Here is a 14,564-nt window from a genome sequence, read left to right as displayed (position 1 = left end):
GGTACCCCCTGTATATAGCCTCCACATTGACTCTGTACCGGTACCCCCCTGTATATAGCCTCCACATTGACTCTGTACCGGTACCCCCTGTATATAGCCTCCACATTGACTCTGTACCGGTACCCCCTGTATATAGCCTCCACATTGACTCTGTACCGGTACCCCCTGTATATAGCCTCCACATTGACTCTGTACCGGTACCCCCTGTATATAGCCTCCACATTGACTCTGTACCGGTACCCCCTGTATATAGCCTCCACATTGACTCTGTACCGGTACCCCCTGTATATAGCCTCCACATTGACTCTGTACCGGTACCCCCTGTATATAGCCTCCACATTGACTCTGTACCGGTACCCCCTGTATATAGCCTCCACATTGACTCTGTACCGGTACCCCCTGTATATAGCCTCCACATTGACTCTGTACCGGTACCCCCTGTATATAGCCTCCACATTGACTCTGTACCGGTACCCCCTGTATATAGCCTCCACATTGACTCTGTACCGGTACCCCCCTGTATATAGCCTCCACATTGACTCTGTACCGGTACCCCCTGTATATAGCCTCCACATTGAGCTCTGTACCGTAATACCCTGTATATAGCCTCCACATTGACTCTGTACCGTAACACCCTGTATATAGCCTCCACATTGACTCTGTACCGGTACCCCCTGTATATAGCCTCCACATTGACTCTGTACCGTAATACCCTGTATATAGCCTCCACATTGACTCTGTACCGTAACACCCTGTATATAGCCTCCACATTGACTCTGTACCGGTACCCCCTGTATATAGCCTCCACATTGACTCTGTACCGGTACTCCCCTGTATATAGCCTCCACATTGACTCTGTACCGGTACATCACCCTGTATATAGCCTCCACATTGACTCTGTACCGTAACACCCTGTATATAGCCTCCACATTGACTCTGTACCGGTACCCCCTGTATATAGCCTCCACATTGACTCTGTACCGGTACCCCCTGTATATAGCCTCCACATTGACTCTGTACCGTAACACCCTGTATATAGCCTCCACATTGACTCTGTACCGGTACCCCCTGTATATAGCCTCCACATTGACTCTGTACCGTAATACCCTGTATATAGCCTCCACATTGACTCTGTACCGTAATACCCTGTATATAGCCTCCACATTGACTCTGTACCGTAATACCCTGTATTTAGTCTCGTTAGCCACGTTGTTATTCTTATTGTGTTACTTTTTATTATTACTTTTTATTTTAGCCTATTTGATAAATATTTTCTTCTTCTTGAACTGCACTGTTGGTTAAGGGCTTGTAAGTCAGCATTTCACGGTGAAGTCTACACTTGTATTCAGCGCATGTGACAAAAAAAGTTTGATTTGATTTACAATACTACTAACAGTCAGCAACACACACACACACACACACACACACACACACACACACACACACACACACACACACACACACACACACACACACACACACACACACACACACACACACACACACACACACACACCTCAGAAAAAGTACAGCAACAGTTCTACTTACAGTCAGCAGCAGTGAAGTTGGGCAGCGAGTCGTAACTCTTCTCTACGTTCATGATGTCCTAGAGGAGGAGAGAGGAAGGAGAGGGAAGAGAAGGAGGAAGGAGAGGGAAGAGAGGGGGGAAGAGAAGGAAAAGACGGAGGGAAGAGAGGGAAGGGAGGAGGGAAGAGATGGAAAAGACGGAGGGAAGAGATGGAAGAGAGGGAAGGGAGGGGGGAAGAGATGGAAGGGAGGGGGGAAGAGAAGGAAGGGAGGGGGGAAGGAGAGGGAAGAGAAGGAGGAAGGAGAGGGAAGAGAAGGAGGAAAGAGAGGGAAGAGAGGGGGGAAGAGAAGGAAAAGACGGAGGGAAGAGAGGGAAGGGAGGAGGGAAGAGATGGAAAAGACGGAGGGAAGAGATGGAAGAGAGGGAAGGGAGGGGGGAAGAGATGGAAGGGAGGGGGGAAGAGAAGGAAGGGAGGGGGGAAGGAGAGGGAAGAGAAGGAGGAAGGAGAGGGAAGAGAAGGAGGAAAGAGAGGGAAGAGAGGGGGGAAGAGAAGGAAGGGAGGAGGGAAGAGAAGGAAGGGAGGGGGGAAGAGAAGAGGGGGAAGAGAGGGAAGGGAGGGGGGAAGAGGAGGGAAGAGAAGGAAGGGAGGGGGGAAGAGAAGAGGGGGAAGAGAGGGAAGGGAGGGGGGAAGAGGAGGGAAGAGAAGGAAGAGAAGAGGGGGAAGAGAAGAGGGGGAAGAGAAGGATGGAGAAATTAACGAGGGAAAAGGGAGCAGCAAATTAAACCTATTTCTCTTCCTACACCATTCCTTCCTTCCCTAAGCCTTCATTAATCACCAAATATGTCCCAAATGGCGCCCTATTCACCATTTAGTGCACTACTTTTGACCAGGACCCTATGGGGGAATAGAGTGCCATTTGGGACATAGTAGCAACTGTTTCTGAAGACGAGAACCACTGTGTTCATTTCTTCTTCCCCAGTTTATATTAAACACATAAACAGGATAATTAGAGGGACACAGTCACGATATTTACAGGTCAGGTATGAAGTTAGTGCCATGAAATGCTGGCTCAGAATGTAATAAAAAAAACATAGTTAACGATATCATGATAAGTGAAGACTAGTTATTCATGACATTAGTCTGTGTAAAGTAGAAGAAATGTCCTCTGGTCTGATGAAACAAAAATAGAACTGTTTGGCCATAATGACCATCGTTATGTTTGGAGGAAAAAGGGGGGAAAATAGATGGCATCATGAGGAAGGAAAATGATGTGGATATATTGAAGCAACATCTCAAGACATCAGTCAGGAAGTTAAAAGCTTGGTCGTTAATGGGTCTTCCAAATGGACAATGACCCCAAGCATACTTCCAAAGTTGTGGCAAAATGGCTTAAGGACAACAAAGTCAAGGTATTAGAGTGTCCATCACAAAGCCCTGACCTCAATCCTATATAGAATTTGTGGGCAGAACTGAAAAAGTGTGTGCGAGCAAGGAGGCCTACAAACCTGACTCAGTTACACCAGTTCTGTCAGGAGGAATGGGCCAAAATGCACCTAACTTATTGTGGGAAGCTGGTGGAAGGCTACCCGAAACGTTTGACCCAAGTTAAACAATTTAAAGGCAATGCTACCAAATACTAATTGAGTGTATGTACACTTCTGACCCACTGGGAATGTGAAGAAAGAAATAAAAGCTGAAATAAATCATTCTCTCTACTATTATTCTGACATTTCACATTCTTAAAATTAAGTGGTGATCCTAATTGACCTAAAACAGGGAATTTTAACTAGGATTAAATGTCAGGAATTGTGAAAAACTGAGATTAAATGTATTTGGCTAAGGTGTATGTAAACTTCCGACTTCAACTGTATATTATTACTGTACCCCCATGAGAAGGGGTGACTACAGTTGATATATTATATATAGTAATAGTATATAGTATTACTGTACCTCCATGATACTGGTATAGTAGGAGAAGGGGTGACTACAGTGGATATATTATATATAGTAATAGTATTACTGTACCTCCATGATACTGACATAGTAGGAGAAGGGGTGACTACAGTTGATATATTATATATAGTAATAGTATTACTGTACCTCCATGATACTGGTATAGTAGGAGAAGGGGTGACTACAGTGGATATATTATATATAGTAATAGTATATAGTATTACTGTACCTCCATGATACTGGTATAGTAGGAGAAGGGGTGACTACAGTTGATATATTATATATAGTAATAGTATATAGTATTACTGTACCTCCATGATACTGATATAGTAGGAGAAGGGGTGACTACAGTGGATATATTATATATAGTAATAGTATATAGTATTACTGTACCTCCATGATACTGATATAGCAGGAGAAGGGGTGACTACAGTAGATATATTATATATAGTAATAGTATATAGTAGTACTGTACCTCCATGAGAAGGGGTGACTACAGTGGATATATTATATATAGTAATAGTATTACTGTACCTCCATGATACTGATATAGTAGGAGAAGGGGTGACTACAGTTGATATATTATATATAGTAATAGTATATAGTATTACTGTACCTCCATGATACTGATATAGTAGGAGAAGGGGTGACTACAGTAGATATATTATATATAGTAATAGTATATAGTAGTACTGTACCTCCATGAGAAGGGGTGACTACAGTGGATATATTATATATAGTAATAGTATTACTGTACCTCCATGATACTGATATAGTAGGAGAAGGGGTGACTACAGTGGATATATTATATATAGTAATAGTATATAGTATTACTGTACCTCCATGATACTGATATAGTAGGAGAATGGGTGACTACAGTGGATATATTATATATAGTAATAGTATATAGTATTACTGTACCTCCATGAGAAGGGGTGACTACAGTAGATATATTATATATAGTAATAGTATATAGTATTACTGTACCTCCATGATACTGATATAGTAGGAGAAGGGGTGACTACAGCTGATATATTATAATATTATATATAGTAATAGTATATAGTATTACTGTACCTCCATGATACTGATATAGTAGGAGAACGGGGTGACTACAGTGGATATATTATATATAGTAATAGTATATAGTATTACTGTACCTCCATGATACTGATATAGTAGGAGAACGGGGTGACTACAGTGGATATATTATATATAGTAATAGTATATAGTATTACTGTACCTCCATGATACTGATATAGTAGGAGAAGGGGTGACTACAGCTGATATATTATAATATTATATATAGTAATAGTATATAGTATTACTGTACCTCCATGATACTGATATAGTAGGAGAAGGGGTGACTACAGTGGATATCTTATATATAGTAATAGTATATAGTATTACTGTACCTCCATGATACTGATATAGTAGGAGAACGGGGTGATGCGGAGGCCTTTCACCATGATGTCAGACAGGTGGTAGGGGTAGAGCATCAGGTGATCTCGGCTGTACTTCAGCAGCTCCTCATAGTACTTCCTCTCATCCTTCCTCACGTGTCTCACTGGACAGACAGGGGGGAGAGGACAGAGACAGATCAGACAGGGACAGGGGGGGAGAGGACAGAGACAGATCAGACAGGGACAGGGGGGGAGAGGACAGAGACAGATCAGATAGGGACTGATAAGGACAGACAGACACAGATCAGATAGAGACAGGGAAGAATAGACATTCAGATCAGATAGACAGGGTAGGACAGAGACATTCAGATCAGATAGACAGGGTAGGACAGAGACATTCAGATCAGATAGACAGGGTAGGACAGAGACATTCAGATCAGATAGACAGGGTAGGACAGAGACATTCAGATCAGATAGACAGGGTAGGACAGAGACATTCAGATCAGATAGACAGGGTAGGACAGAGACATTCAGATCAGATAGACAGGGTAGGACAGAGACATTCAGATCAGATAGACAGGGTAGGACAGAGGCATTCAGATCAGATAGACAGGGTAGGACAGAGGCATTCAGATCAGATAGACAGGGTAGGACAGAGACATTCAGATCAGATAGACAGGGTAGGACAGAGACATTCAGATCAGATAGACAGGGTAGGACAGAGACATTCAGATCAGATAGACAGGGTAGGACCGAGACACTCAGATCAGATAGACAGGGTAGGACAGAGACATTCAGATCAGATAGACAGGGTAGGACAGAGACATTCAGATCAGATAGACAGGGTAGGACAGACATTCAGATCAGATAGACAGGGTAGGACAGAGACATTCAGATCAGATAGACAGGGTAGGACAGAGACATTCAGATCAGATAGACAGGGTAGGACAGAGACATTCAGATCAGATAGACAGGGTAGGACAGAGACATTCAGATCAGATAGACAGGGTAGGACAGAGACATTCAGATCAGATAGACAGGGTAGGACAGAGACATTCAGATCAGATAGACAGGGTAGGACAGAGACATTCAGATCAGATAGACAGGGTAGGACAGAGACATTCAGATCAGATAGACAGGGTAGGACAGAGACATTCAGATCAGATAGACAGGGTAGGACAGAGACATTCAGATCAGATAGACAGGGTAGGACAGAGACACTCAGATCAGATAGACAGGGTAGAACAGAGACATTCAGATCAGATAGACAGGGTAGGACAGAGACATTCAGATCAGATAGACAGGGTAGGACAGAGACATTCAGATCAGATAGACAGGGTAGGACAGAGACATTCAGATCAGATAGACAGGGTAGGACAGAGACATTCAGATCAGATAGACAGGGTAGGACAGAGACACTCAGATCAGATAGACAGGGTAGGACTGAGACATTCAGATCAGATAGACAGGGTAGGACAGAGACATTCAGATCAGATAGACAGGGTAGGACAGAGACATTCAGATCAGATAGACAGACTAGGACAAACACTCAGATCAGAGATCAGATAGGCAGTAGGGTTTCACCGGTTTCCCTGCAACTGCAAAAGATATGATTAAAATGGTTTAGAAAAACATTTTCGGGAATGGTAAAAGGTTACGAACGATCACCAAAAATGAAAACTAGATAAGCAGGACGAAACGTCATGGAATGGTCCCCATTGATTTAGTTATAATGTTTCAGTCACTTCAGGAAGCATAAAAGCCATGGCAGAATGTGTGGAATTGCAGGTAATTAGCTGTACAACTGCACATTTCTCTTTCAGCCCCATAACAATATGTGTGGAATTGCACTGCTGCAATGGGCAATGGGTAGGAAAGCTGGGATTTACAAAGAACAGACCACGTATCAAGCATCTCAGAGCAGGAGCGTTGATCTTATTGATTGTGATCCAAAAAGGCCACAACTGATCTTCTTAAATCAGCACTTCGACTCCACAGATGCAGGTGTGTCCCACTGATCAGTCTATCTGAATTACACCCGTTCCTTTAAAGTACAACACAAGTGATCCAATGCAGTGAAGTATATGTGACTGTAATCAACCCCGCTGTCCGATATACATAGAGTCATGGAACACCGGTCACTTTATTTACATACTGTTTTACCCACTCCATATGTATATACTGTATTCTAGTATATTTTACTGTAATCAACCCTGTATTCTACGTCCTGGTTCATCCCATATAACTACTGCTGTCCACTTCATATGTATATACTGTATTCTAGTCATGGTTCATCCTATATAACTACTGCTGTCCACTTCATATGTATATACTGTATTCTAGTCCTGGTTCATCCTATATAACTACTGCTGTCCACTTCATATGTATATACTGTATTCTACGTCCTGGTTCATCCTATATAACTACTGTTGTACACACCTGTTCTATCTATATACTGTCCATACTGTCTATGCACAGCATTATATATATATATATATACATACATACATACATACATATACACACACACACACACACACACACACACACACACACACACACACACACACACACACACACACACACACACACACACAGTGCATTCGGAAAGTATTCAGACCACTTGACTTTTTCCACATTTTGTTAGGTTACAGCCTTATTCTAAAATAGATTATTTTAAATTCCCTCATCAATTTAGACACAATTTCTCATAATGACACAGAAAAAAGTTTGTAGAAATCTTTGCTAAGTTATTAGAAATAAAAAAGCGAAATAACACATTTACATAAGTATTAAGTCCCTTTACACAGTAGTGTGTTGAAGCACGTTAGGCAGCGATTACAGCCTCGAGTTTTCTTAGGTATGACGCTACAAGCTTGGCACAGTCTCAGAATGTCGTTCAGTGGCCCAGCCAGACCACGGACTTGACCCCGATCAAACATCTCTGGAGAGACCTGAAAATAGCTGTGCAGCGAAGCTCCCCATCCAACCTGACAGAGCTTGAGAGGATCTGCAGAGAAGAATGGGAGAAACTCCCCAAATACAGGTGTGCCAAGCTTGTAGCGTCGTACCCAAGAAGACTCAAGGCTGTAATCGCTGCCGAAGGTGCTTCAACAAAGTACTGAGTAAAGGGTCTGAATACTTTATGTAAATGTGAGTTCAGTTTTTTTTTATATATATATATATATATATACAGAAGCAGAAATGTCTAAAAAACTGTTTTTGCTTTGTCATTATGGGGTATTGTGATGTCATTATGGGGTATTGTGATGTCATTATGGGGTATTGTGGTGTCATTATGGGGTATTGTGTGTAGATTGATGAGGGGAAAAAAACGATTTATTCAATTTTAGAATAATGCTGTAACGTAACAAAATGTGGAAAAAGTCAAGAAGTCTGAATAGTTTCTGAATGCACTGAATATATTTATATTTCTTCATTTCATTTCAATATATATATATATATATATATATATATAGGATTATGTGTGTAATGTTTTTTGTTATTGCTAGGTATTACTGCACTGTTGCAGCTAGAAACACAAGAATTTCGATGCTCCGGCGATAACAATTGCAAAACTGTGTAGGCGACCAATAACCTTCGATTGGAGGCATCGGTCTATAGACCGTTAGTATTGGCCTACCAGACAATAATAGATGATTTCAGATACATGTCAACATAAGAATGCATTTATACCGGGCAATAAATGATTTATGATTGGTTATCATTGAATGAATATAAGTGAATGGGATATGAGCCTGTGCTCGCCCTGAAAAATGGGGTGGAAATTATAGCCTACAGCATTGTTATTCTGACAAGCCTGAGATTCCCACGCTGATCCCTCCCACGCTGACTCCTCCCACGCTGACTCCTCCCACGCTGACTCCTCCCACGCTGACTCCTCCCACGCTGACTCACCTAGGTTATTGCGGAACCTCAGCTGGTTGCGGATACTGTACAGCTGCACGTGTTTCTCATATTCACGCTGCGAGTTCCCAACACTCTGTAAATGAAAACAGGACATTGAGATGAATTAATATACAGTAACATATACAGTAACTCAGTAAGCATGATTGCATACAGTAAGTATTATGCCACAGATGTCTCAAGTTTTGAGGGAGCGTGCTGTTGGCGTGCTGATTGCAGGAATGTCCACCCGAGCTGTTGCCAGAGAAGGTAACGTTCATTTCTCTACCATAAGCCACCTGTCGTTTTACAGAATTTGGCATTACCAACTGGCCTCACAACCTCAGACCACGTGTAACCACGGCAGCCCAGGACCTCATGTTGCGTTTATATTTTTGTTTAGTAGTTACTCCATACCTTTATAGGATGAATGATCTCACACGGACCTATTTCCATGTTACAGCGCGTGTTTAACAGAAAAAACTGACGGAAGACAGAGTGGACTACCTGTGCTAATTAGCAGGGTTGGGGAGTAACGGATTTTTTTTTAAAAACGGTAACTGTAATCCGTTACCAGCAAAAATATTGTAATCAGATTACAGATACTTTTTAAAAAAACGAGATGATTACTTCGAGGATTAATTTATTTTTAAAACCAGTGGACAAAATGTGCTCTTCTAACACCTGCATAGTGTGGATCCCAGCCTATAGAATAACAGTGGGGCTTCTAGTTCATGCTGGTAAAAACATCCATCCATAGGCCTAAGGGACACATGCTCAGACCCACCCACTTTTCATAGATTTAAAAAGGGGAAATCTGTAGTTGCTACATCAATTTTTGGACTTCTAAATTATATATATTAATGTAAAGATATAATTTAATCATATTACTATATGGAGTAGAAAGCGATGGGTTACAAGAAGCCTACACAACCAACACAAAGTAAAATGTAACATCCACAATGACCAGCTATGTAAACTTTAACATTGCTTTATCCTGCAATAGATGTGGTTCAATTTGTAACTTACTTTTATATTACTTTCCCATTAAGAGGCATTAGAAGAAGAATTAAATGTAACTGAATGTAATCAGATCATGTTACCGAGTTTGGGCTAATCCTAAAATTACGTTACTGATTACAATGTTGGACACGTCACTAAAAATACTGTCTGCTGCAATGGAGTTTAAAAAAAATGTACAGTAAGTGTATTATATTACATTTGTGAAATTATTTTGATGTGATATGAAAGTAAAGGGATTTCTGTTTTTAGAATTATATTGTAATTGATTCCCTTTTAGATGAAGTATTTGGCTGTTTTGGCTTCCAGAAGCAAACAGCCCTTTAAACAGAACATGTAAGGTCCTTGGACTAAGGACTAAGGTCCTTGGACTAAGGAGTAAGGTCCTTGGACTAAGGAGTAAGGTCCTTGGACTAAGGACTAAGGTCCTTGGACTAAGGAGTAAGGTCCTTGGACTAAGGACTAAGGTTATTGGGCTAAGGACTAAGGTCCTTGGACTAAGGACTAAGGTTATTGGGCTAAGGACTAAGGACCTTGGACTAAGGACTAAGGTTATTGGACTAAGGACTAAGGTCCTTGGACTAAGGTCCTTGGACTAAGGAGTAAGGTTATTGGGCTAAGGACTAAGGTCCTTGGACTAAGGACTAAGGTTATTGGACTAAGGACTAAGGTCCTTGGACTAAGGTCCTTGGACTAAGGAGTAAGGTTATTGGGCTAAGGACTAAGGTCCTTGGACTAAGGACTAAGGTTATTGGACTAAGGACTAAGGTCCTTGGACTAAGGAGTAAGGTCCTTGGACTAAGGAGTAAGGTCCTTGGACTAAGGTTATTGGGCTAAGGACTAAGGTCCTTGGGCTAAGGACTAAGGACCTTGGACTAAGGTTATTGGGCTAAGGACTAAGGTCCTTGGGCTAAGGACTAAGGACCTTGGACTAAGGTTATTGGGCTAAGGACTAAGGACCTTGGACTAAGGTTATTGGGCTAAGGACTAAGGTCCTTGGACTAAGGTTATTGGGCTAAGGACTAAGGTCCTTGGACTAAGGACTTAGGTTATTGGGCTAAGGACTAAGGTCCTTGGACTAAGGTTATTGGGCTAAGGACTAAGGTCCTTGGACTAAGGTCCTTGGACTAAGGACTAAGGTTATTGGACTAAGGACTAAGGTCATTGGACTAAGGACTAAGGTCCTTGGACTAAGGACTAAGGTCCTTGGACTAAGGACTAAGGTTATTGGACTAAGGACTAAGGTTATTGGACTAAGGACTAAGGTCCTTGGACTAAGGACTAAGGTCCTTGGACTAAGGACTAAGGTCCTTGGACTAAGGACTAAGGTTATTGGGCTAGCCAGCTACCTAGCTAATGGAGCTGTGCTTTAGTGATGCTTTCAGGTTATTCACAAAAATCACTGTTGTTGCAGATGCGCCGGAAGACTTGATCAGCTATTTCTAAACGCACCGGAGAACGTTAACGGACAGATGTAGCTAGCCAGCTGTGGAAAAACCTGTTAGCTAGATCACATACCTGTTTGACATTTGCTGGTAGCTTGTTCCACGGATAATTCTGCCTGATGTGGAATTCAACGTCTGTGTTCATTGCTTGAGTGAATATGGATCGACGATACGATAACTATAGTCCAAGATAACTATATCCCCGAAACATCAAAAAAATTCACTTGATAATTCAAACGTTTCCTATCTGAAGATAAGTAATTTTTCCTTTTTAATAAATATCCACTTCCTTGTTGTATTTTCGTCAGGTTTTTGGGCTAAATTCGTCACTTCCTTCCAAGACGTGACCAGCGGATGTTGAATGATCGATGAGGGACGGCAGTAGAAATGAACACTGATAAAATGATTATTGCATCAAACTCAATGTAAATGTTTTTGTGTCAATTAAGAAAATTATACGGTTGGCTCCCTTCCAGCAATGTGTACTGACTTTGTAAAGTAAATGTCCATAATTATTTCTAACGTCGAGCATAATGGTCATATAATATAAACGGTCTGGCTGGTGGCTAATAATGTCAAACTATCTCACACATCCACATGAAACTGGTCCAACAAAGTCTAATTGAGAAATGTTTAAATGTTTTCAAACTTATTAGGTATAAATAAATAACCTCCAGTTAGTCTGATATGGCTTTTTGCATTTGACCACATAGATATTCCAACTTTCATACTGTAAAAATGTATGACATAAATCAACTGTCTGAAGTACTGGACTGGAAGTTAACCTCGCCACAGGCTTTCAGTGTGAGAAGACGCAGAGCTCAAAGATGAGTAAAAGCACCGAAACTCACTTAGGGTGCATCTCAATGACTCCTTATAGTGCACTACTTTTGACCAGAATCCTATGGGCGCTGGTCAACAGTAGTTCACTATATAGGGAATAGGGTGCCATTGGGCCCTGGTTAACAGTAGTTCACTATATAGGGAATAGGGTGCCATTGGGCTCTGGTTAAAAGTAGTTCACTATATAGGGAATAGGTTGCCATAGGCTCAAGTCACTTGGTAACCACCCAGTATAAACAGTGTTGGGGTACAGCTCTTGGTAACCACCCAGTATAAACAGTGTTGGGGTACAGCTCTTGGTAACCACCCAGTATAAACAGTGTTGGGGTACGGCTCTTGGTAACCACCCAGTATAAACAGTGTTGGGGTACAGCTCTTGGTAACCACCCAGTATAAACAGTGTTGGGGTACAGCTCTTGGTAACCAACCAGTATAAACAGTGTTGGGGTACAGCTCTTGGTAACCACCCAGTATAAACAGTGTTGGGGTACGGCTCTTGGTAACCACCCAGTATAAACAGTGTTGGGGTACAGCTCTTGGTAACCACCCAGTATAAACAGTGTTGGGGTACAGCTCTTGGTAACCAACCAGTATAAACAGTGTTGGGGTACAGCTCTGACTACAACTAGCTGCCAAGTATCTGACGTCTTACTCTAATTTTTTTTTCATTGAACCTTTATTTAACTAGGCAAGTCAGTTAAGAACAAATTCTTATTTACAATGACGGCCTACCCCGGCCAAACCCGGATGAATCTGGGCCAATTGTGCACTGCCCTATGGGCTCCCAATCACGGCCGGTTGTGATACAGCCTGGAATTGAACCAGGGTCTACACCGTTCACACGATATGGATGTAAATACCCTCAAATTAAAGCTGAAAGTCCATACTAATAGCTCATATTCGTGATTTAACTTCAACTCCAATATGCTGTGGTAGATAGCTAAAATAATAATAACTTGGTCAATGTCCAAATATTTATGGACCTGACTGTATATAGTGGACTACTTTTGACCAGGGCTCATAGTGTAGTAGTAGTGCCATAGGGAATAGGGTGCTATTTTGGATGCAGGTGAAAATACAGCTATAGGAAAAGGACAGCACTCTGATTCTATAAATTAGTTCAGAGCTATAGGAAAAGGATTCTGATTCTATAGATGTGTTGAGAGCACTAGGATGGGGATAGATCAAGGATGGGCAACTGGCATTTTTTGCCCCCCTTTTGTAGGCCCTCGGACTAAAAAAAATAATTAAAAAACGCAAGGCTAGGGGGCACTATTTTCACATCCGGATGAAAAGTGTGCCCAAAGTAAACTGCCTGATACTCAGGCCCAGAAGCTAGGATAGAAAACATTCTAACGTGTATAAAACGGTTAAAATTATGTCTGTGAGTATAACAGAACTTATTTGGCAGGCGAAACCCCGAGGACAAACCATCCAGGAAAATTCTTTTTTGAGGTCACTCTCTTTTCAATGGGTTTTCTATGTGGATCTAGATTTCTAAGGCACTTGCTTGCAGTTCCAATCGCTTCCACTAGATGTCAACAGTCTTTAGAAATTGGTTGATGTTTTTCCTTTAAGAAATGAAGAAGTAGGGCTGTTCAGAACAAGGGTCAAGTTTAGTGTACTGTTGTGGTTGGGGGGCGCGACCTGAAAGCTCGCTCCACTTTGTTTTTATCCGCTATTGAACGCAGTTTATCCCGTCTTAAATTGTATCGATTATTTACGTTAATAAATACCTAAAGTTGTATTAGGAAAGTTGTTTGAAATGTTTGGACAAAGATTACAGGTAACTTGAGATATTTTGTAGTCATGTTGCACGAGTTGGAACCGGGATTTTTCTGAATCAAACACGCCAAATAAATGGACATTTTGGGGATGTAACGACAGAATTTATCGAACAAAAGGACCATTTGTGATGTTTAATGGACATATTGGAGTGCCAACAGAAGAAGATCTTCAAAAGGTAAGGCATGAATTATATCGCTATTTCTGACTTTTGTGTCGCGCCTGGCGGGTTGAAATGTGATTTTCATGTGTTTGTTTGATGGGGTGCTGTCCTCAGATAATCGCATGGTTTGCTTTCACCGTAAAGCCTTTTTGAAATCTGACACTGTGGCTGGATTAACAAGAAGTTCATCTTTAAACCGGTGTATAACACTTGTATGATTCATGAATTATTATTTTGAGTATTTCTGTTTTTGAATTTGGCGCGCTGCTATTTCACTGGGTGTTGTCAAATCAATCCCGTTAACTGGATAGGCGCGCGAAGGGATCACTAAGAAGTTAAACATTTTTTGGGGTGGGGACTCCGTTGGGGTCTCAAATTACTGTTGAGAGTTAGAATAGTAGAATACCCAAGGTGCAATTTCGAAATTTGGTTGTGCATCATTTGTTTTTCTCTTGTTAAGTCAGATTGTAAATTAGTCTTGCGGCCAACTATCTAAACTTGAAGAAATCATGGTCGA

General features: G+C 41.4%; 1 protein-coding gene across 4 annotated transcripts in view; it reads right to left on the bottom strand.

The window, feature by feature from the left end:
- Positions 1-11,602, bottom strand: part of LOC106589122 (protein FAM91A1) — a 100,588-nt gene extending 88,986 nt beyond the window's left edge. For 2 of the 4 annotated variants that reach the window (XM_082970263.1, XM_082970264.1), the window contains exons 1-4: positions 11,330-11,602; positions 8,804-8,888; positions 4,898-5,049; positions 1,549-1,606 (exon numbers count right to left, since the gene is read on the bottom strand). In XM_082970263.1, the coding sequence (XP_082826389.1) occupies positions 1,549-1,606; positions 4,898-5,049; positions 8,804-8,888; positions 11,330-11,401 (367 nt within the window). In that variant the 5' untranslated portion in view covers positions 11,402-11,602. Of the gene's footprint in view, positions 1-1,548; positions 1,607-3,793; positions 3,815-4,559; positions 4,589-4,897; positions 5,050-8,803; positions 8,889-11,329 lie in introns of those variants that run through there. The other 2 variants (XM_082970266.1, XM_082970265.1) reach the window with 2 other exon arrangements.
- Positions 11,603-14,564: the final 2,962 nt, after the last annotated feature.

This window comes from Salmo salar, chromosome 27 (genome assembly GCF_965601325.2).
Source record: "Salmo salar chromosome 27, fSalSal1, whole genome shotgun sequence".
Taxonomy (NCBI): Eukaryota; Metazoa; Chordata; class Actinopteri; order Salmoniformes; family Salmonidae; genus Salmo; species Salmo salar.
Note: the sequence above shows the minus strand (reverse complement) of the source record. Positions and strands in the feature narration are given on the sequence as shown.